This window comes from Podarcis erhardii (assembly GCF_964252035.2).
Source record: "Podarcis erhardii genome assembly, chromosome: 7".
NCBI lineage: Eukaryota > Metazoa > Chordata > Lepidosauria > Squamata > Lacertidae > Podarcis > Podarcis erhardii.
Window position 1 is genome coordinate 48,745,558 of NC_138511.1, and position 24,856 is coordinate 48,770,413.

Genomic DNA, 24,856 nt, shown 5'->3' on the forward strand with positions numbered 1-24,856 from the left:
TGTCAACAGACCCATGTGGCACCTTTAAGACTAAGCAGTTCAGGTTGTAATCCTGTACATAATTAGAGAGTAATAGCCACAGAATTCAGCGTGACTTATTTCTGAGTGACGTACAGATTGTTTGGCATTTACCCACACTAACAAGTTGTGACAGCAATTCCAAGCCAATGTAAGACAGGTGTTAAGCATTTCAACAACTGCAGTGTCTGCTGTTTCTTTGCAAAGGAGAAAGACAGGGTGAGAACAGGAACAGGTAGAGGCCACACAACTTTTCTCCGATAAGAGAAGCTACTATGACAGCAGGGACCTTTTCTGAACCAACACAAAGAAAAACCACACCCTTTTCAGTTTGCGTAGATGCTAAGTATGTGCACAACCACAGTGCTTAAGTGAGCAGCAGCTCACTTATAGGCTTCATTTGTGTTGACGTCCTTGCCCACTTGCTGATGCCCTGGGGGTGGAGATACTAAGACTCATCCTATGTTAGAATAGATCAAGGGCCATCAAAGTAAGTTGATTGCTCTTAACTTAGAATTGCCTGGAAGAGCATGGTCTATGGTTTTAGAGGCATGCTTAGCTCACTTAACCTTGGGTTCCTTTGCTAGAAGACTCAGGGCAGATAAAATAAAGTACTTTTCACACAGTGCATAGTTAACCTATGAAACTCATTCCCACAGGAGGCAGTGATGGCCACCAACTTGAATGGCTTTAAAATAAATTCACGGAGGAGAGAGCTATTAATGGCTGATAGCTGTGATGGGTATGCTGTGCCTCCACAACTTTAGGCAGCAATGCTTCTGAATATCAGTTGCTGGGAATCCAAGGAGGGCAGAATGTTATTGTACTCAAATCCTGCTTGCTGATTTCCCACAGGCATCTGGTTGGCCATTGTGAGAATAGGATGCTGGACTCAATGGGCTATTGGTCTGATCCAGAAGGCTCTTTTTATGTTCTTATTAGCTCTGACTTGGCATGAAGGAGAAATATGATTCCGTTCCCCTTTTAATTCTCACTCTCTCAGACAAATATGTGAACTGAAACCCAGCCATCCTTTGAAATTTACACTTCTCTGAAATTTGCAATGCATTTCTTCAGCCAAGTAATGTGTACAAAACTGCATATATTAGTGAAAATGATTCAAAACTCCATTATATTTGAGGAAATTGCTCTGCATATGCTCTGTATATTTCACAAAATAAAATGCAAAACTACACTGGAATAAATTCACAATAAAACGCTGATGAATTTTCATGAGGGTTTTTTTTTTTTAAAAAAAAAAAAAAAATCTTCAAATTTAGCCACTCCAATGTAACTGCATGAAGCACACTTCCTGCGATTAACACATGTTGGGGGCTTTTATGTTCAGTGATAAGTGATACAAAAACAAGGGTAATTTGTTATGGTGGCGTCATTTTTAAGTAAATAAAAACCACATCATTTTAACTCCTTTTTATCACTCACCAGCTCAAGTATGTAGTGTGAGCTACTTCCTTTAGTGATTCTTTGTCTTCACTTTTCCACTGACCCATGGGCTTTATTAGCAAAGAGAGAAAGAGAGAAACATGTCAGTCTGTTAGAATGAGTAGTTTTCTTAAATGCTATTAAGGCACGCATACACACTCTTCCCAAACCTATGTAATCTGTGCTCACTGAGTGTTTTAGTAGATAATTTCATACAAAATGTAGAGTCCAAAATATACTTGCAAGTAAAGGGGAAGCTGGATGATGTTTTTTTCACTGAGGAAAAAAAAGACAACTCATAACCCATCAAGCTGAACGCAGGCCACCCAGCCATGGATTGTGGTTTACCAGGAGCTTGACAGGCCCCTGCATTTCAAGTCCCAGATGAGTGGCAACAACAGGAGATGTACTGAGCCCACTGGGGCTGCTATACATGGTTGGTAACCTGCATGCAGTTTGGGGCATCACAGATTGTTTAGACCTGCTCTTGGTGAACCTTTTTTCTTTCTTTCAGAATTATAGCTGTATTGGTCACTGTGAATGAGGAGCCCAGGAGTTTAATGAAAGAATGTTAGCATCCTTTGATAAGTGAAAATCACTATCCAGCTTTTGTAAAGCAAGATGCATGAAAAGTTTGGGAAAGGGACAGCATCCAAGTACTTGGAGAGATCAGGGATATGATTTTGATCCAAGTTTACAGTTTGTATTCAGAGCGGAAAAGGAGACAAAAGTTAGTTATTTGAGTATGTGGGTGTTTGGGTGCATGTGTTATGCTTTCTTTTGAGAAAATGAAGGATTGCTGGTTGTGCAATCTGCTTATAGCTGCCCAGAGTGGCTGGGGAAACTCAGCCAGATGGGCGGGGTATAAATAAATAAATTTATTATTATTATTATTATTATTATTATTATTATTATTATTTATTATTATTATTGGAGTATCTCTGCCTACACTGAAATCCTCCTTGCATACTTGTAATAACACTAAATATTTAAAAATGTATTGTAAATCTCTCATCCAGAGGTAGGAATGGATAAACCCGTCAATTTCATTTTCTCTCAATTACTCATTCTTCCAGTTTTTAGTTCACCACTGTTCTGCACTGTTGTTGTTGTTGTTGTTGTTTTCCCCCGAAGTGAAAACTCATAAAGCTTTTTTAATTTAAAAAGTGCATTGCAAAATTCAGAGAAATGCAAGTTCTGAAAGATAGCATGTTTTGGATTGTGTATTGGTTCTCGTTAAAATGCAGACCAAACCAAATTGATCCTATATCCCAGTCCAGGGGAAAGTAATGGTGCGATCTTATGCACATTTGCTGAAAAGCAACTTTCCACTGTGTTTATTTCGCTTGCTGAAATTAAAATCTATTGGAAATGTTTGTAGCTAAATATTGTTCTACTAACAATGGAGTTATCAGCATTTATTTATATAATCTTTCTCCCCCTTTTCAGGCAGAAAAGAAAGAAAGCATCCTGAAGTGGCTTTATGTGACATCAAACAAAAATTCAATACACTGCTGATGGTACATCAAGGGTATATAACCTAAGGCCCTCCAGAAATTATTGGAGGCCAGTTCCCATCAGCCCCAGTCTACATGTCCTATGGTCAGGAATGGTGGTACTGGCAGTGCAACAGCATCTGGAGAGCAGCATATTAGCCACTCCTGCTGTAAATAAATGGAAATGAGGGGCAGGCCCTGTCCTTAGGATTATTATTTTTAAAGGATAGATACAACATAGGCTACAGGAGAGGAGAGGTAGAGGAGGTGGTTCAGCTTGTGCCAGAATGAAATGCTGGTTTGTAAATAGGGATATAAGAAAAAATGGAATTGCTTCTCGTGTTAATGCAATGCTCCCAGATGCAAACCTCCTTCCCCTCGAATATACATACTAATGCACATTATCAGGGTAAATGCATTGCAGACAGAGAGAGAGAGAGAGAGAGAGGGAGGGAGGGAGGGAGGGAGGGGGTGGGAGACACTAAATAATTATTATTATTTCCCCAGCCACTCTGGGTGGCTTCCAACAAAATTCCAACACTTTGAATTGTGCTTGGAAATATAGTAAACATTTCTAAAATGTACAAACGTACTAAAATGCTGATGAATTTACACAAGGCCTTTAAAAGAAAAAGAAAACTTACAAACTGATGCAGAAATCTCAAAAACAGAGAGAAACAAAAAGTGAAAGTTTTATTTACCTCTCCTTAATTGGCTGTTGGATCAAAGTTCTTAGTTGTGGGGAGGGGGACAGAAAGAGAAGCAAGCTTCTCAGGCTGATAGCTGGGATCAATGTGGTCATCTTCTTCCCATGGTATTCTACCTGGGATGGTGGAGGTGCAGGCCCCTCAGAGGTCCTTTGTCCTCTAGACACTGGCAAAAGTCAGCAAGTCTTTGAGCTCACTTGTGCAGTCTTATGGCAACTGGCAAAGCATGTAGGATAAGAAGTAAAAAAATATTTTTTTTAAAAAAAAAATAACAGTTATACACTACTTTATTGTGAAAGCAAACAAACCTCAAAGAAGATTACAAAAAGATAAAACAATCAAAATTTTGATAAGAAAAATTAGCTACAGTAATTTCAAACTTTCAAAAAGCTAAAATAGCAATAAACAGCAGGGGGAAATAAACCAGATGAAAACTTGCATTAACATCTGAGTAAGTTTGTCCAAATAAAAACGTTTTTAGCAGGCAGCAAAAAGAGTACAGAGAAGTCACCTGCTTGATATCAGTAAGCAGGGCATTCCAAAGTGTAGATCCTGCCATGCTATAATATCAAGTTCTTACAAATGTGGAACCGGTATTATGTGGCACCTGTAACAGTACCAGCAAAGCAAAAACTCTGATTCCCACCACTGCATGGCAAGAAGCATGGAATTATCTGTTGCTCACCAACAAATCTTTAATTCTATCGACAAAATTTAGCCAAGGGTTTTGTCTCTCTGTAAGCAATGCAAAGCTGGTATTTACCCCAACAAGAGGGCAGGGAAGCGGACTGCTTTGGACATGAAACACAAAAATACAGCTCTTTCTTGGAGACCTTAGCCTACTTTTTAGATCCTTGCAGCAAGCAAAGGTAACAAGTAACAGGGGGGATGGCTTGAATAAAGAGTAAAGAGAGTTACTGTAATAAGCTCATGTAATTACTGGGAGATGGCATTCAGGTAGCTCCATTAAGGGAACTACCTGAATACATTTAAAGTCCTGTGTTTGTACACATTAAATTAACAGGCTTCATTCAGGAGCGCTGCTGTGAACAAGGACCAGCCATCTGAAAGAGGACAACCTCTCTCTCTCTCTCTCTCTCTCTCTCTCTTTCTTTGTGTGTTTACGTGGGTTCTGGAATGCAGATCCTACAATGAGGGCAAATAGACCCCCTGTTCAAATTCTCAAGAAACAACTGCATCGCGTAAGTGGTGCTGTTGCCAGTGTAACCAAATACCTGCAGCGGCGAATATAACACTCAAAAAGGAATCAGGTTAAAGAACAGACAGAGCAGCATGAAGCCAAAGGCAAACAGGAGCGTTGTTCGAAGACTGTGGAAAGTAAATGCACGGAAGAGTTGGGAAGGGAGGGGAATATATATATTGTTTCTTTGTTGGTGTCAGTGAGAAGATGGAGCAATCCAGTAATAACAAAAAAGAGGAAAGAAACTGGGAGAAGACTGCATTGTGCATCTGAGTTATAGCTAAGGGATTTTGAAATCCCATACCAAAGATATTCAAGGAAGAAGACAATCATTATCCAAAGCAAAACTAGGCAAGGGCAGAGCCTGCCCCCCTCAGATACAATCTCAGCCTCTCTCCCTGCTTCACCTTTCACAAATCTATCCATCTCAGGTGCAAGGAACTTGTGCTCCTTTACATGTTGCTGGACTACAACTCCCATCAGCTGCAGCCAGCATGGTCAATGGTTAGAGATAATGGGAGTTGCAGTTCAGTAACATATGGAATCACACAGGTTCTCCATCTTGCACTTTGGCTAGAGCGAGAAGGAAAATTAATAAAGCTAGGATACTAACAGTGCTGTGCTATACATTTCTATGCAGAAATAAGTCTTGTTGTTTTCAATAGAGCTTACTACCTGACAGTTTTACAGGCTTAGGATACTGAATATTCCACAACATCTGAAGTTCCATGCTTATGCAGATCTTCAACAGAGTTATGAATATTCCCAAAACACTGAATATTTTGTTAGTATCTATCTATCATCTATCTATCTATCTATCTATCTATCTATCTATCTATCTATCTATCTATCATCTATCCATCCATCCAGTTGTTTTAAAAAAGAGATATAAAACCATCACAAATAAATCTTCAATCTGTTTAGAGGTTTTTTTATATTTTAGAAAATCAAGTTAGTGGTATATATACATACTTGATAAGAAAAGAAAAGAAATGCTAGGTTTCTGTGATTTTGCATGTGAACACCTTGGTCTCCACTTTTCCAATTTCACACAACTTACATTTTGCATCACTTTATATTTTGCATTTATTTAGGATTGCCTTAGCATACATCAAATTGACAGGCTTAATTCAAGATCATTCATCTTGGAATGAATTAAGAGCTAGTCACCTGAATGAGGGTGATAGCTTTGGAGCCTTTGGTCCTGTGTGTGTGTGTGTGTGTGTGTGTGTGTGTTTCCATTCTAAGTATTGCTTTTATTAAAGGAAAAGCCAAACTGCCCCAAAAATGATGAAAGGGCCAAAGATAAACTGAATAAGGAATAAAAGCCATTTATTGGAATTTTGAAGATTGCTCTTTTCTTCTTCTTTTACTTCTTTGCTATACACCAGGTTTGCCCAGCAACTAACAAATGGATAATTGACTTCCTTTTCCAACAGTCAGTCTGAGTGTTGTTTAGGTCCTGACTTCATTCAAACAGAGCTTTCAAACAAAAATTTAAATTGTTTGCCTACGGTAATGTAATTTATTTCAATAAGATCAATGCTGCCGTGTTTGAAATGTAACAACAAATGTCTGTGAATCGACCTAAACCCATCTTAATGAATTGCTGGGGTCGGAGGGCTTATCTATTGCTTGTAATCACAAATGATCAACAAGGCAGCAATGAATGCAGAATGAAATTAAGAGCGGATTGCTCCTTAAGAAGGGACCATTTGTAAAAGGAGTCCTCAGCATATTCTGATGAGGATAAACCTCCACGTAACTCTGAAATCATTTCAACTGGAAGTTGTGATGTAAATCAATGCATTAGTGAGACGAAGAAGTTCCTAATTTGGCCAGACATGCTGTGGTTTGAAAATTCATTTTAAGAGGAATTTGAGGTGATTTTATATCCTTTTATTAAAAGACTTTGGTTGCAGAAGGTACCCCAAGTTCAATTCTTATCAAGGCAGGGCTGGGGATGTTTCCTGCCTGAAACCATGGCATTGTCACTGTAGACCATGGGTAGAGAAAATCAGACCTGTGAACTGAATGTTGTTCTACAGGCTTCTCTATATGGTTCTTGAGACTCTCTGTAGGCTGTGCACCTGCCCAAGTCCACCCCTCACTGGACCTCCTTCACAGTCTACTCCAGTGCTTTTTGCCCAGCTGGGGTGTGTACTTGAGCTGTAATTGCTGGGTAAAAGAAGGAGGCAGAAGTGTGTATGTGCATGTGTGTTTGTAGAGAAATCTCTCTGTGTGGCTAGAATGTAGCTGACTGTTCAAAGGTAAGAACTGCAGTCTAGTAACTTTAGCCTCTGGCTCCTCCCACTAGCATCATGCTGTCCTGAAAGGTTCACCATACTGGAATACAACCCTTGAGCTACAAGAGGGTTATGCTACCTTCCTAGTGTAGACAAAACTGAGTAAGATGAACCAACAGCATGATTCAGCTTAAAGCAGGTCCCTCTATTCCTAGGCTGTTTTGCATGTTAAACTGTTATTTATTAACTTTATTAATATTTACTAAAGATCTGTTGCAGTCTTTTCTTTTCATAGCGATGTAACTGAATTTGCAGAAGAGTTTCAATGAAGTTAATAACTTCTTTCAATCCATTGCCCACCAATTTACTTTGACCCACAGGTATGATAGTGCAACGTTTGGAATTTATGCCAGAAATATCAATGCAACTAAGTGCATTATATATGATCATATGCATTGTCTTAACTGCAGAAAATCAATGAGATGATGTCTATAAGAACACTTCATCATATTTCATTCTTTGCTTTTACCCCAAGCATATTAAATGTGGATGTAAGAAAGCACTGTTGATTTCAAGCGAACCACCACATAATGTGCAAAATGGCGGGGGTGGGCGGTTAGTCACATTTAACTGACATTGGATTTAATGTGGCTTGCAGAATAATTTTATCTATGGTTAGTAGGATGGAAGTCACATGATTGTGGAAGCCTACATTTTATGATTGCAGTTCATCCACCACCACCTAACCACAGAAGGCAGACCCACCCAGAAGAGGGCCTTTAAAGACCTCAAAGAATACTCAGGTTCACATTTACAACTGCAGCCTTTAGAACATCCTGATCCTATACTTTATAGTTTTAGTCTAATTCCATGAATCATACCCCAAAACACAATGGGAGACAGTATTGATCTTCCTATTTTTATTAAAAAAGTGGCTGGGGAAAGCCAGCCAGGTGGGCAGACAACAACAACAACAACAATAACAATAACAACAACAACTTGCAAGATACGTTCCTACAGGCCTACACCAGTCTACAAGCTGGTATACCATTTTCTGATCTGATTACAGTACCCAAGTAGTCTTCAAGGGCATATGATATGGGGAAAGGATCTGAGAAAATAAGGCAAGGGGAGAGAACCATGTCAGCCTGAAGGATGCATTCCCTTCTAAACAACCTTCTGAGGGCCACATGCCAGTGGTTTCTAGGGCCAGAGGCAAAAGTGGGCAGAACAACAAATACAAATCTTACCTTTGTAGAATTGGCTAGTTTATACACACTCACAAACCCTTCTGTATTATTATATGGCATTTTCCAATCAGGCAAAAACTTTTAGGGTGTGAAGGAGGGCCTGCAAAGGGTGTGGCCTGGGGAAAAATAGAGAACCAAGTAGAGAGAGATGGGTGGCCACATTTAGCTCCCAGTCCTCAGGTTTCCCAATCTAAGGAATATTCCCTTAGGAGGAGTTACAGAACCCCCTTTCAGATCCCATTAGGAGTGTTATTCCCAGGTATGGTCAGCTCACTTAGTGCAGTCTACTAATATATCTCATCCAAAGTAGAGAGAATACAGAATTCACACACACTAAGTGATTTCTGCCAAATGGGTTTCTTGGCACTGATGCAAGGAAGCATCTTCCTAATGTCAGGTTACGTTCTTAAGCATCTATTGAAATATGTCTTATGTCTCAATTCAGCCTAAAATAACACAGGAATCAAGTTAGGCTTAATGTGAAATCCATTTAAAACATGAATGTTGTTTCTTTTCCCTGTTGTGGTTGATGCCACTTTTGTGCCTGGCAGTACCAGCTTTTCCCACAGAGCTATTCTGAGATTGGATTCAATTGTGGCTAATGAATCTTGATGCATTAGCGATCGCTCAATGGGAACTTAATTGGACACTTCTGAGTTGAGAGAAATGAGTCTAAATCTTCTGTCAAATGTAGATTTTCCTTCTCCCTTTAAAAATAAGCACCTGAAGGAACACAGTGCTTGCAAAAATGTCAGAAGATCAGCAGTTCTGGTCAGCTAATTCCTGTTCCCTTCCTCCTGTTTGAAGTGCAACAGCAGAGATTATTTAGTGTGCAATGCAAAGGTTAATTCTGTTGATGTTAAAGTTAGCTATTCAAGAGGGGGACAGGCAGAGGCTGATTTAGGGCAGCATGATGTAGTTAATTGAGCAGAACGGAAGGTGAGAGGCAGGGGGCATTGAATTTTGGCCTTGCACAGGGTGCCATTGGAATTTGAAAGACCAAAGTCCACCACTGGGGAAAGGTAGAGGTGTCACTTAGCAGCCAGAAAGGATAGCATGATCTTCACTGAGGTAGGGCATTTCCTGATGAGTCCCCTACCCCCATATGTTTGGATGACTGCCTCCCTGCTATGTACAAGGTGTGAAGCTTTTTAAAACAACAAACTCTATCTCTTGTATGGAGCTAGAAACTTCAGATTGTGGGGAAACACAGAGATGGACACCTGTTGATCTGCTAATGTAGATGTGTGAGGAACACATAAGAGTGGATTATACTTTCGTGCAATAAAGAAAGCCCTTGCTCCTTAATTTTTGTTATGAGGGGCAACACACATTACTAGCTAGTTTCTTGCTAACTTGATTTTCCTTTTAATTTTTCAGGAATCTCTGAAGGCAACAAAGCCTAGACTTCTTTCTGCCATCAAGGCAATTCCTATTTATGTTTACTGTGCTCTAGACTCATGACGGAGCTGTAAGTAAATCTTCTTTGCCGCATGATGAATCGGATGACTATGATCTGGAAGAAAGCAAAATAATTGTTTCATTGTTGGTGCTGATTTGCTTAACGTGTGGAATGATGCCAGAAAGACTAACAGAAATGTTTATGGATACATGGGCTCCATTAGTAATATTATGGATTACTGCATTCCCATCTATGTACATGGCTCCAATGAATCATTCTCACGTATTACCGAGTGGATCCAGCAGAGGACTAAATGAGCTAAGTGAAGAACAAAGAGTGTTGAACCGTTCCAAGAGGGGCTGGGTATGGAATCAAATGTTTGTCCTGGAGGAGTTTTCTGGACCAGAACCTATATTAGTTGGCCGGGTAAGTCAATATTCATATAACTTCAAGAAGACTGATGGCAAATGTTCATTTCTTTGGATTCTACCATCAAACTGGCTACCTAATCCAATGATCTATGAATAACTTGACATGATACTGCTGGATTAGCATATTATCTGGCATCTGACAAGCTTTCTGTATTTAGTAAGGGCTATGTTCATTGTATAATAGTGGCAATGTAATCATTATCATTGTTATTAGTTGTTGTTGCAATACTACATGAGGGCAAGGGGCTGAAAGTGCATGATTTGGCCTTGTTGTCATGGGCAAGATTACAGTGAATGTTGCCCACTCTCCATAAGTACTGCTATCATATGCATATATCTATATTGAGCAATCAGCAGCACAGCACCCAGAAAACAGAAGGTGCACTGGGTCAGTCCCAGCTTGCAGGACGATGAGGTAACCTGCTTCAGGTGTCATCAGCAGGGATGTTCAGCATAGATGAAAAGAGGATTGGGTTTCTGAAGGGTTTGGCAAGATTTTAGAAGTATTGTCCCTAGCCAGAGCAGATGGGGGAGGAATTTGGGTTCCACACAATATACTGGGCTGATGATGAAAGTAAAGCTACCACCCTCAGCGGGATTGAACTAAAGTAGAGTATTGGTGCAGGTACAGAGGAGAGTTATGTTGATTCTGAGCCAGGATCGGAGCTGAGAGATCAAATGGATTAAGGCAGGGAACTGGGTAAGAAAGGTCCAAATGTAAAAGGAGGTATCTTCTGATAATATTAAGTGGTAGTACAATCCCTCCATCCATGCGAAATAGATTTCAGTGTCAGAATAGCAATTTAATTCTGCCTGTAATAATATAAATCTTCTGTTTTCATTGCTAATGATATGGAAACAGATTGTAACGTTCCCATGGAATCCAAGGACAAAATGAAAAAGAGTAAAATTAATAAAGAGTTAGGCAGAACACTATTGTCAATCACAATATGGAGAAACTACCAACTACTTAAGTTATCAGAAAGCTTTAGTAACCACAACAGAAACAGTCTGATCAGTGTAAACATTAGGTCTTGCATCTTTATGTGCCAAAAAGTCTGGTAGCTACTGACCGGTGAGCTTGACCTTGATATCAGGGAAGATCCTAGGACAGATAATTCAACAGTCGGCCTGTGAACATTTAGAAAAGGATGCTGTGATTACTAAGACCCAGCATGGGTTTTTCAAAAATAAGTCATGTTAGACCAATCTGATTTCTTTTTTGGGGGGATGGAATTAAAACTTGGTGGATCAGGGAAATGCTGTGGACATAGTGTATCTTGATTTCAGAAGGGTTTTTGACAAAGTCCCCCATGATATTCTTGCAGGGAATCTGGTAAAATGTGGGTTGAATGAGGTAACTGTTAGGTGGATTTGTAGCTGGTTGACTGACCGAATCCAAAAAGTACTCAATAATGGTTCCTCGTCGTCCTGGAAAAAAAGTGACAAGTGGGGTGCTGCAGGGTTCTGTCTTGGGCCTGTTGTTGTTCAATATCTTTATAAGTGGATGAAGGAATTGAGAGGACGCTCATCAAATCTGCAGATGACACCAAATTGGGAGGGGTAGCTAATGTTGCAGAAGACAGAATCAGAATTCAAAATGACCTTAACTGATTGGAGAACTGGGCACAAGCTAACAAAATGAATTTCAATAGGGAGAAATGTAAGGTTCTGCACTTAGGCAGGAAGAACCAGATGCATAAATATAGGATGTGGGACACCTGGTTAACTAGCAGTACATGTGATAATGATCTAGGGGTCTGGTGGCTCAGCATGAATCACCAGTGTGGTGCAGCAGCAAAAAAGGCTCATATTATTCTAGGCTGCATCAACAGAAGTATAGTGTCCAGATCATAGTACTAATAGTACCACTCTATTCTGCCTTAGTCAGACCACACTTGGGATACTGTGTCCAATTCTGGGCACCACAATTTAAGAAGGATGTTGACAAGCTGGAACGTGTGCAGAGGAGGGCAAATCAAGATGATCAAGGGTTTGGAAACTAAGCCTTATTAGGAGCGCTTGAAGGAGTTGGGTATGTTTAGCCTGGAAAAGAGGAGATATGATCGCCATCTTCAAATATCTTAAGGGCTGTCACATGGAGGAGGGAACATGTCTGTTTTCTTCTGCTCTGGAGGGTGGGACTTGAACCAATGGATTCAAGTTGCAAGAAAGGAGATTCTGACTAAACATTTGGAAAAAACTTTCTGACAGTAAGAGCTGTTTGGCAGTGGATCAGACTCCCATGAGAGGTGGGGGACTCTCTTTCCTTGGAGGTTTTTAAGCAGAGGTTGGGTGGCCATCTGTCATGGATGCTTTGGCTGAGATTCCTGCATTGCAGGGGATTGGACTAAATGACCCTTGGGGTCCATTCCAACTCTAAGATTCTATGATTCTAAGTCACTTCCACCACATCTAAACTGGGTCATATAGCAGAGATAAAGAAAAAAGGGACCAGCAACGTGCCGTTGTGTTGTCTGATATAATTAGTGGCAGGGCTGCACTAGCAAATAAAACACACATTCACACATTTGGTAATTTAGGGATAGAGTGAGAAACATTTTGTGAAAAGTCATTTTTACCTGGGAGACTATTCATCCCTTTGCTGCCATAGTTCTTTTTTTCTGATGCTGTTTGGGTATCATTATTTTAATTCCATTTACTACTTCTTTCCTGTATTTGCAACATAGTTGATCTCAGCTAACTGGAGGTGGGACGGCACTCAAGCTATGTAGCTAGTCACATTAATCTATGTGATGACAGACCAGCTGAAATTAGGGACAAACAGGACCTCATTGGGTCAAATGGGTGGTTCCCTCCAATTGGGGAAGCCATAGTGAGTGTGGCAACATCCCTGTTTTGAGGCAAGCAGTGATCTCCTCCAAAGCCAGACCCTATGCCAAGCCCAGACTGTAGTGAAATCTAAATGTAAAAAGGTAAAGGTACCCCTGACAGGTCCAGTCACGGACGACTCTGGGGTTGCGCACTCATCTCTCTCTATAGGCCGAGGGAGCTGGCGTTTGTCCGCAGACAGCTTCTGGGTCAAAAAACAGTGTGCAAATACTTTTTTTAAAAAAAATGCATTGAATTTGATATAGTTGCCATGTAGTGTCACAATAGTATATTGCACTTTACAACACATTCAAAATGTTTTATTTGCAGCTTTATACTTGAATCCTCTGTCATAAGACAGCAGAACTCTGATGTTGCTTCATCAACAGTTAGCCTTAGGAGCTTTTCACACATACCATTTATAGTGGCATAGTTGCTGGGATTTTTTCCTGATTTTTTTGACATGCTGCCACATCATGATGTCATTATTCAGCTACTATTCTATACAAAGCTACAAAAAACCCCCAACATTTGTAAAAGATCTCAGTATTGGATCCTCAATATTGTCATTTCTGTGACATGGATACAAGCATAATCCTGGTTTCTATGTGGAGTGGTTTGGGGTTGGTGGGCATGGTTTGGAAGAAGTCTGTTTTGGGCCCCTTCCCTCTGATAGATATGCACTGTCAGTTTATGAGCTCAGTTCAGAGGAGAGATATGGCCGGTAGAAATGATGGTACAGAGTCAAGGTACTGTCCATCACAGCAATCATTAGCTGCGGTCGAAATTTCATCACAATGACCAGGTTCACCACAGCTCAGATAAGACATATACGGCAGGTTTTCTTCTTAACTCCTACAGTCCCACAAGATTAGAATTCCAGAATAATTGGCAATAAATACAAAAAGTGATGCAAGGGCTATCCCCATGTCCATGTGGATAATTCTGAAATTTACAGGCTGGAGGAACATGTGGGTATTTAAGGGTTGGAAAACTAACTCACTTTCTAATAACAGTGACATATGACTGAAGGCGCACTCAGTCAGCTGCAAATTCACTCACAAAAAGTCAAATCAAACAGCAACTATACAACTATGAATGGTTGTGCAGAAAGGCCCTTAGACTGAGCCTTATATAGAAGCAGCAGCTCCGTTTGAATTGTAAGCTGTTCCTTTACTGAAATGTGCCTCTTCAGTTAAAGGGGCCAAACCTGCAATCTGAAAGAGCAAGAGCAACTCTGGTTGTACTTGAACTTCTGTGATGCTGAGTTCAGGAGGGCCTACTCCTAAACAAACAATTAAAGCCTAAGTATGCTTGCCTTGGTGCTGTGCTATGACTTTTGTGGAATAATTGTTGTCTGCAGTCAGCAATGCACAATTGCAAGTATACTTAAAAAACAACAACCAAGCATTGAGGGCAAGCTGCTTTGCAGGAATATAATATGCAGTGTTTGCCATTCCTAAAAACTGAAACTGCTCTGAAAGATAATAAGGCTCTGTCACGGCCGTAAGATCACTAATGCCTATCTGCCAGCTCTAAATGTAGTAATTAAAAGAAAAACATGTTACTAAATACTTCTGATTCTAGTTTGTTGCCATAACCCCTTGATACCATACACATTTTGTTTAGCAGGATATTTGGCTGTACTGTTTGTGACATACACATATATACTTGAGTGCAAACTGTATTGAATTTAATGGCACTTACTTCTGAGTAAGCATGCATATATTTATCCTGTAAAATATTAGGCCACTAAAAACAGCAACTGATGAATTTGGCAAGTCATCCCAGAAGACAAAATAACTCAGTATGGCCCCTATCGTAGTCATGGGTTCCTAATATTATGGGCAGTGGTGGAGGAACCCTCTCTGGCACCCAGGGTGGGACGCTGAGGGCCGGGGCGAACCAGTGATGCACGCGCTACGTCTGTACGGACTGTGCATGTGCAGCATCCCATATGGAGTGCGCATGCGTGGCAACTGTACGCACTCCATATGGGATGCCACGCTGCGGCCATACGGGCTGCCGTGTGAGCAGCATCCTGTATGGAGTGCACACGTGCAGCAGCCTGTACGGTCGCCGTGTGAGAGGCAGCCCGTATAGATGCCTGTATGGATGGTGCGCGAGAGCAGCAGCCCATACTGAGTGTGCGCGCCCTCGGCCACTCTACAGCTGGGGGGAGGCAGGAGCCATCTTGTCGTCCCCCGAGTGACACCCAGGGTGACCTGCCCCCTCCACCCACCACTTCGTACACTCCTGATTATGGGTGCACAAATTATTTAAATTGGAACTTTCAAATGGATCTCTAATGCAAGGTACACTTTTCCAAGCAGAACAAAACCACGCAAATGTCAAGAAAGTATTATAATAGTGGCAGCATGCAATAGCAGGTGTGTATTTATAGAATGACCTCACTGTGGCTGCCATACAAAATAACATCATAGGCATCCTGTCGTACTTTGTGGTCTAATGTCATAAGCAAGGAACAAAATGAAACTGCACCTATCTGACTTTCCTTAGCTCATTATATTATTTTAAATGCTTTTATTTTTGTTAATTGCAAGACTCCTCCCGTACATCTTTATTTTCTGTGTTCACCAAGAGAATTAGAAGTGTTAGCCACTATCCTGACAGGATTTTGAGGACCTCTGGTAAGTTAACTTGCTTGCATGCCAACTCTTTTAAAAGGCTTTATCGAGATGTACTTTCCCCCTCCCCAGAGTTTTATCAATGCACAATGGTGCATCTGTAACAGAGGTGGAAATTAAAGGGAAGAATCCAAAGCTGTGTCAGATATGCACTTTGCCCAATACAATATTTAGGGGAAGAAGCAGAACAATAGAAGTATTATAATGCAGCATTTCCTCTTGGAAACAAGAAGGCGTAATTTGTAAAACCATAATCTGTGAGAAAAGTGATATGAGGGCAGTTTCAGAAGAACTGCTGCACAAGTCTTCTGAGAGACAAATGCCCCTTCCTCCTCCTTGTCCTTGTCCTCCTCCTCCTCTTCTTCTTCCACTTGTAGCCCATCTTCATTCCCAGGGCTTCTGGGTATCACACACATGCTGACTGTACTACAAAATAGCCAAGGTGGTGCTCTCAAGGTGCTATTGGACTATAACTCCCACAATCCCCGATCACTGGCCAATTCAGCTGAGGTTGACAAGAGCTGTAACCCAACAACATCTGAAATGCACTATGTTGACCATCTGTGTTCTAGTGTCTGAGAGAGAGGAAAGAAGAGAGTAGATATATAATTTTCCAGGTGATCTTAATTATGAATCCATTCTTTCTGGTCCTATTCGGGGGGGGGGGGTAATCAGAATTTGAAGGAAAATCATGGGAAAATATCAGATCCTATTTGTGTATTTTATTTAAAATATTTATATGCAGCACTTCCGCAGAGCTTCTGTGTTACCCAAAAACACAAGATAAAATGGATACATCTGTTGTTTTTATCCCTCCCTCACCCCCTGTATTTACTAATGCATTTGAATAATGGCAGAAATTAAAATGAGACGGAATGCTTTAACAATGACATAATGCAGAGTAGCTTGTGATTTAATGTGGTGGTGAATGAAAGCTTGCTGACTTATCCCCAATCCTCATCTTATCCTGATCTAGGATTACCCCTGCTCATGCTGCCTACTTATCATTTGTATATATTAATTAATTTACATAAATGCACATACCATGTTGCCGATTGACTAGCATTGAGGCTGAGTTCATTTAAAGATATAGCTGCAACACATGCATCAAGGAAAGTAAAATGAAGAATAAGTAAATGACATCCAGCCTGCCTAGTTTTGAAGATTCCCCCTTATGCACATGCATCAAGAATTTGTGGGAAGATCCCACTTTTATTAAATCATCTTAATGATTAAATGAAACATTCAACCAGCATCCTGTCAAATTTATAATGGGGGGTGGGGATTTCCCCTCCAATTGTTTACGGGAGCTGGTAAAAAAAAAAAAATCTGCTTCCTATCAGTGGCATGCAAGTGTTTTTAGCAACATGCTCTGCAGGTCTTAAAAAAAAAACCCCACTTTCTGCTACACAATATTCCCAAATGGATTTAAACGAGGAAAAAGCGTATCTCCATCAAGCACTTAAACTGACAAAGAAAGCAGATTTTGAGTTACGCCAGCCAGCCACTCATGTCTTGACTTCATCCTGTTACTGCAGGGCTATCAGAAGGATGTGTGATCTTATGCACCATCTGTGTACCGGTTTCTTTGGTACAACTAGAGGCGAGAGGAATGGAGAGAGAAAATTCAGCGAGCTTTTATTCACTACCATGTTAAATCATGAGCTACTATGCATGATGGCCTCATTAAAGCAGTCTGTCTCCCCTTTAATTTCCCCCATTATTCAAATGCATTAGTAAATACAAAAAGGGAAGAAAGAGGGAACATAAAACCAAACAGACATGCCCATTTTTCTGGAAGTATTTTGAAAAGCGCTTGTTTCCCAGTGTTACTGCATCTTTTAAAAAAAATAAAAAATGTTGGGACGTCTTTTTAGTTTTAGCACTCTGCAGAACAGATGGAAGAAAATAAAACTTCCTTCAGAGGAAGGGGGTGCTGGATCTGTTCCCAAACGGATAATTTCATTGTACTTATTGTCTGTGGTTTTATAAAATTTGCTAGGGGTTTGTGTGTGTGGAGGGAGAGAGAGAGAGAGAGAGGAAACTATATGAGAAGAATGTGTGAAATTTCTTGAGGGGGGGGATGTGAGGTTTTACTGAGTCCAGTTTCTTCTATAAGTGTTTTTCATAATATATTGTTATTTTTATTATTTACACTGGCATATTCAGCAAAATAGAACTACAAAATACCCGTGCACAAAGAAACAAAAAGAAAAAAGTAAGATACTTATTTTAACTGCAAATAAATCTATAGCTATATAAAATGCATATATCTGAATTGATTTGGATCATATGAGATTGTTATATCTTATAACTTTGTAAAACCACCTTTTGCTTGAGGAAGTAACAAATTGTCCCTGTGGAATTCAATAAATGTATTCCAATATGCTTTTAAAAAGCACATTTTTTTATTTTTAGAAAGTATGCCAGTTTTGCAATTAAAGCCAAGTCCCCATTCCCCTCCACCTTTCTCCATGCTGCTACTATTGGTATTTTTTAATCCCCATTTCTTAGAATGTAATAATCTTGTAACTATTACTATCCAGGAAGTTAATTTCTTATGCTCTTGTCTTGCAACCTTGTCCATATAATTTATGAGAGAGAAAACATTGAGTCTAAAGGAATTTTATCACCATATATGATAATAACCCTGCTGCCACTCCCAGCTATATCCATAGGCTTGCTTTCAGGTGCTATTTGTTTGCTTCATACATTTATATCACTGTTTTCTTCCATCTATGGAAACTGTAGGTGGCAGATGCAGGATTCTCCCATCCAGGTGATGACCAAAGTCAGGTCAGCTATGTTTCAGCAAGGTTTCAAACCATATCCTGGGGTTATCAAGACTTCTGCTTCTCTGTGAATTTGGGCTAGTGATTTCCATGTCCCTACTTTATTATGGGTGGGGCTTTGTTATGGTGTGATCCCACCACTTTTCTGAGGACATTTATCAGAAGAGGAGTTGGGGTGAGGTTTCATTACTTCTTCATCTTGTAGTGATTTTTGTTAGCCTTGATATTTGGACCACTTCTGTATGATGGGCATTGTGGGCACTGTTCTACAGTGATTCCAATAGCATTTATGGGGTCAGGTTCAGAGAACAATATTGGGAGAGTGTCTCTCAGCCCCTTGGCACTTGCGTTATGTTGTGACACAGGTTGCTATATTATCCTAAATGCTATTGAACATCTGTATGAAGTGGTTGGGAGTTTTAGGGATGAGTCTCACCAGTATGATGATGTTAACTATCTCTATTTCTGAGTCACATGAAACTGTGTGAGTTCTGGACCTTTGCCTGGATGCACTGGTGGGCTGGATGAGGACCAATAAAACTGAGTTTAAATCCTGGAAATGTAGAAGCACTGTATATGAACAGTTCCTGTTTCTGTGAGATAGGTAGGATGTTATTGGACTCCAGATATAATCATCCCTATCCATTTGTCATGCTGGGTGGGTGGTTGGGAGTTGTAGTCCAGCAACATCTGGAGGGCCATTCGTTCCTCATATCTTCACCAAACTGTTGTCCTTCTTTCTCAAGACCTGGCGTGTACGGGGTCTACCCAAATGCAGCCTGCCAGCTGTACATAACCTATCAGAGTGTCAATAACTTCCCTCTCCTGCTCCACATTTGTCTAGACAACGCTAGAGAGATTGTCAGGAGCCCAGTAGATTACACACTACATGGATGGCAAGGCGGCTTGCACATGGTTGAAAGCAAATGATTTATAAACTAAACATTCATTAAAAAGCGTCTTCTAACCTGCAATCCTATTTTTAAAAAATCATTTTTAACTTGTGCTATAGGTATACATTAAAAAACAACAACAGCTATTGGTCTTTGCAAACTGGAGAACTGAATATGAGGATATAAACACACACAGCTCCATATTTACACATAAAATAAAGGTGAAGACAACACACACTAAACCCATCTTGCATTCAGTTTCTACTGTCTATTTTAAACCCTCTGTCAGCTATCTGAAAGGCATTGCCTCCTAAGAAGAGTATAATGCACTTAATTGGCTGCTGAGGGCATTCAGCTGCACCTTGCAGGAGGCATTTAACATCTCACAATCCTTTATCCCTATAAACAAATTATGTCAAACATGGAACCCATTGGAATTGACACCAGATGCAGCTTTCAAACACCATTTCCTTAAACAAAACACAAAAGAAGAATGTGGGGTTTTGTTTTGTTTTTAGGTATGGATGCCTCAAAGCAGGCATTTGTAAATAATGAAGGGACAGAAACTGTTTCATTGTGGCTACCCATACTTCTTATATAACTGTGTAGCTATTCTATTATTTATGTCATAGCTTTGTTACCACACACATAGAAAATCACACACTAGATTAGTCTACCGGGGAAAATATGATAATTTAGCAAAGAATGGCTTCTTAGCATGGTGAATCAGCATGTCATGTAAGCCCTATTTAGTTGTTCAGTATCCATGGGTACTCAACATGAGAAGAAGCATGTGGGAACATGCAAAGCTAGCCGCACTTCATCAGTGAAGAGGTGCATACTAGGCGCAAGCCCCAGTCAATGTGTTATTGGTTCATTCTGAAAGGGACAACATTCTTTGTGTCTACATAGAGAAAAGAACTCTGATTGGCTAGGATTACCCTGATTGCCCAGGGTGTGTATATTTAAATGGCTCCCTTTATACAGAGCTGATCATACATGGCCTGGGAAATAATGGGTGGCCTTCGACTAAGTTTTACTCAGAGTGGACATATTGGAATTAAGGAACATGTCTAAGTTAGGCCCATTAAGTGGGTCTACTCTGAGCAAAACTTGAATGCTGTTCATTGCCACCAGGGATGGTCCAGTGTGTTTCCATGGAACCCTTCACAGTTTAAGTAATAAATGCACGAATGGTGCTAGAGTTACCTCCTAGAAATCATTTCTATGGATTGTTCATATTTCAGGAGCTTTATGCAGTTCCTGTTCTTAGGAACTTCATCCTTCTTCTGCCTTTTTCGTAGCTGCCAGAAGACATAAAACAGACCCCTTTCCCCTACACATTGCCCATTCATTTACACAAGTAAGCAGCCCAGAGCCTTGCAGACACACTTGCACTTTTACTTCTTTGATTTGTAGTGGAAAAAACATGGTTGAATTTCTGAGGAGTGTGCAAGGATGAGAGCCAAACACACAAATGGCTAGCCACATGCAAGTGCATCCATAATCCAGCTATGTATGGTTCAGTTCACAGTTTAGAACTGAATCACCCTCCTTCTCTTTCTGGTACATAAAACTATTCATGTGGTCAGTCACCAACACATCTTATTTTAAGGTGCAGATTTCAAGATACTGCTTATCACCTCCCTCAGAATGTGTCAGACAGTATGGAAATAATATTTGAATGGTACATTTTCTCTTCAGTTCTCTTGGCAGTTGATTAAAGGTTATTTATACACACACTACTTTTTAACTGCTAAGCTGTACAGGCAATTTCAGAGTATAGAGTTCTTGGGGCTGTGCCACTTCTGACCGCAAGTGAGTGCCACTTCTGCCCTCCCTACTGCTGGCATGCAGCCTGCAACAGATTACCCTCAATGATAGGCAGCCCTCAACAGAATAAAAAGATCCCTGACCCTTGCACCAGTCATTACTAAAGTTACAAATACTAAGCCTGCAGACCCATTTACTCTTAGGACAGATGTAGCCTATGTGGTACCCTCCAGATGGTGGTCTACAGCTCTCATCCATAGCCATTAGTCATTTTGACTCTGGCTGATAGGCATTGTTGTCCAACAACATCGGGAAGACATGTTGGCTACCCCCTGCCTTCAGGTGCAAGTCTTATTGAAGTCAGAAATATTTCTATAGGGTCTGTGGTAAAGAAAATTCTAGGTTTAAAGCAGTCTTTGTAAAACAATGCATCCTTCTTTGGAAGAACCATTGCCACTTATTTTTATATCCCACAATTCATTTTGCTTTCCATCACATACGGCAATAGCTACATGAGAGGATAAGCTAAGATTATCTTCCAAAGTGTTTTCCCCCCTCCTCTTCAGCTTTAAGAAAGTCTATGATGACAGCAGCAATGGGCTTCCCAATGACTGGCAACCTAATTCAGCTGTGGAATGATCTGTCTTGTGACACTTTCTATTGCTTTTCCCTGCGGACTTGATGAGTTAGAGAGAACTTCCCCCCCGCCCTTGAAGTAGAACTGGTATATGTTTGTAGTCTCCTCTGCATGCATTTACAACTCTGTGGCAGATGTGTGAAGCAGTCGGCAGTGCATCAAATGTCACTGTTCTTTCCATTGGAGACAACAACAGAATGCACAAAAGCTCCGACGAAATGGAGCAGAGATGTTAGGTGACTCCACACAGCAATAAAATGTGTAGGCATGTTACTGCAGTTCTCATTTGCTAGCATTATGGAGCCCATGGTAAATATATAACACACATAATTGGTGATGTGTTAAATGGCATTGGACCCACTTTAATAGGCAGTCACTTTCTGGGTTGTTTGTTCTTTTTTTAAAAAACCTAGGATATTTAGTTTATGCTTTGCATTTACAATTTATGGTTTGAGACAAGCGACGAAAGTTGCAAACATAAATACATAGGGGTTTGAAAGTGACAAAAGCCTGTTTCATTTTTCATTCATTCAATCAATACTGAATAATTCAGTAGTAAACCCGAGACTCAAAAGAACTATACTGACAAACAGTCAGGCTGAAGCGCTTTCAGTCGTATGCTTCTCTGAGGCCAATTGTTTCTTGGGATGCCTCTCTGAGCCCTGATAATCCTCCAGTAAACTTTTGGATACACCTTGATAAAAAGGAAACAGAAGAATTTCTAAAAAATAGGATCGCTGAGTAAAGCTGAAGTGTCAGCATTGCAAAAGAATCCTGGAAGCCAAGGTTAGAGCTTCCACTGGTAATCTACACCTGTGACAGGTGGCAATGCTCCAACTCTTCTGTCCCTTTAAGACTGTTATGGGCAATCTCTGACCCACTGTCCTAATTAAGCCCAGCAGAGGTCCTCAAATGGCCCATAAAGTTGCTTCCTCCAAATCATACCTACCTGTTTCACACCTGATACGATGGATGTCAGTTGTTGGGCAGGCAATGACACATCTCCATTCCAAACGTGGGGTTTGAAGGCACCCCAACAACCTGATCGGCAGCACCTGCAAAGCAAATCATACAGGCAGAAGAAGTACAAGTTTGCAGTTGCTGCCTATCAAGTCCTGTGTCTTTTACTCGCATTGATTCCAAACTGCATGTGTAAATGAAAACAAAAAAAACAAAAAACCCTCCACCTGACCTGTCAAAATGACCTGTGAGGTTTTGGGTGACATAAGGATATATCCTCAGAAGTGCTCTGCTCTACCACAGAGAAGTGTGGGAGACGCATCCCAACTACTCCCTTCGTACATACACAGTATTTTTCCCCTTTGCTAATCCCATCTGGCAGGAACAGAAAAAACAAATCTATTCAGGTTTAACTCCTAAAGGACAGGAGGACCTGTTGCCCTCCAGATGTTTTTGGGCTCAAGCTCTCATCAGCCCCTGCCAGCATGGCCAAAGGTTGAGTGAAGATGGGAGCTGTAGTCAAACAACATCTGGAGGGCAACAGGTTACCCACTCATAAACCTACTTTCACAGACTTAAGGAAGGTGCTACCACCCTGCATGTATGCTGAAGATAGTAACTCCTAGGACCCTTTTTGATTCAATTCTTCATTTCCCCCCATCTCTAAATTATAGCTGCTCTAGAACATACCAGAAAAAGGAGTTATCTGTGGATACTTCTGTCTTCATTTTTCGTTGGGAAGATTTCTTCCCAGAAAGAACCTGTGCCGTTGGTGTAAAGAGCAGTGCTATGCTTTCATACAGAAATTCCTGTAGCTAATTGTAGGTGCACAGACAGGTTGGAAAATACTGTTCATTTTTATTTTAAGGCAGCCTCCAGTTTCTCACATGCCCTTTATCTTGAATCTTTTAATAAAAGCCTTGAATTAGAACTGTGGATCTGTCTTGCCTGGTGGCCTAATCATTTGCCCAGGCTTTTAAAGAGAGATAAGAGGAAGGTATAAATTTAGTCTCTTGCCTAGACAGATGAGAGGTCTTTCTAATGGTACTTACCTTTCTGCAGATTATTTCCTACAGCTCTTAAGCACCTCCTGCCTTGGGAGCAATAGAGGCTGGTCCATTGTGGCAAATGGGGCAATGCCCTCCCAATCTCAATCTGCCCTTAAGCAGCCCTGCCTGCCTGCATCAAATTTCTCCTCCTTAGTTTCAGTTTTGCTTTATTAGAACTTATCAGGAAGAAGGATAGGGACAAAACTAGAGTTAGTTGACTCGTCCTATCGTTGGCCTCCCTAGCTTCTGCCCAGCTAGCCACATTGGGAACCAGTCAGCCCTGTTTGTCAGTAATGACAGCCAGTGTTGGACTAGGACCTTGGAGACCAGGGTTCAAATCCCTGCCAAGCCACAAAACTCACTGGGTGATCTCCACTTAACCTACCTCACATGTTTGTTGGGAGGATAAAATGGGGAGGAAGACAACCATGCATACCGTCTTGAGCTCCTTGGAGGAAAGGTGGGATTTAAATTCCATAAATAAATACAATTAATGACTAATCAGTGAGGTAGAGGTAGCTTTCTAATTAACCTAAGTTTGGTGTGCCTCTTTATCTGTTTAGGGTGGGAATCCAACTCCCATCACCCCCAGCTAGCATGACCAATAGCCTAGGATGATGGGAGTGATAGCCCAACAATATCTGGAAGGTGCCATGTTGGTTCTCCCTAGTTTTCCTCATAAGAGAGATGTGGGAATGAGTGCCACTGTGTTACAACACCTCACCTTTATTGCATGGAAGAAGCGGAACACAGCCACTGCATGATGGCTTCTCAACAATGTACCACAATGATGTGGTGTCCACCACAGATTTCATCTGATGGTAACATCTCATCAGTTCAGTCCACTCCTAGCAGTATGGACACATACACCCTTCATGGCCACATCTCATGTAAAAGTCCCAGATTGTTGATGTAACAATGGAGACTGAATTAAGGTATGAAACTTACTATAATAAGCTAGAGGCCACTGGCTATCAATGGCTATTAGTCTTAGTTGTTACAAGGAATCTTCATGTTTACAGGCAGTGTGCAACTGAGTAACAGCTGCTAACAGGGGTGGGGGCAGAGGCCTATTTCC

General features: G+C 40.7%; 1 protein-coding gene and 1 long non-coding RNA gene across 5 annotated transcripts in view; one reads left to right on the forward strand and one right to left on the reverse strand.

Annotated features, from left to right (window-relative positions):
- Nucleotides 1–24,856, forward strand: part of CDH8 (cadherin 8) — a 234,424-nt gene that overhangs the window by 9,515 nt on the left and 200,053 nt on the right. For all 4 annotated transcript variants that reach the window (XM_081871927.1, XM_081871929.1, XM_081871928.1 and 1 more), the window contains exon 2: nt 9,742–10,189. In XM_081871927.1, the coding sequence (XP_081728053.1) occupies nt 9,935–10,189 (255 nt within the window). In that variant the 5' untranslated portion in view covers nt 9,742–9,934. The remainder of the gene's footprint in view (nt 1–9,741; nt 10,190–24,856) is intronic.
- LOC309347419 lies at nt 22,304–24,655 on the reverse strand. The gene is made up of 3 exons (XR_014158937.1): nt 24,503–24,655; nt 22,719–22,824; nt 22,304–22,463 (listed from the first exon to the last, which is right to left on the reverse strand). It is a non-coding gene; the product is annotated as an uncharacterized lncRNA (long non-coding RNA).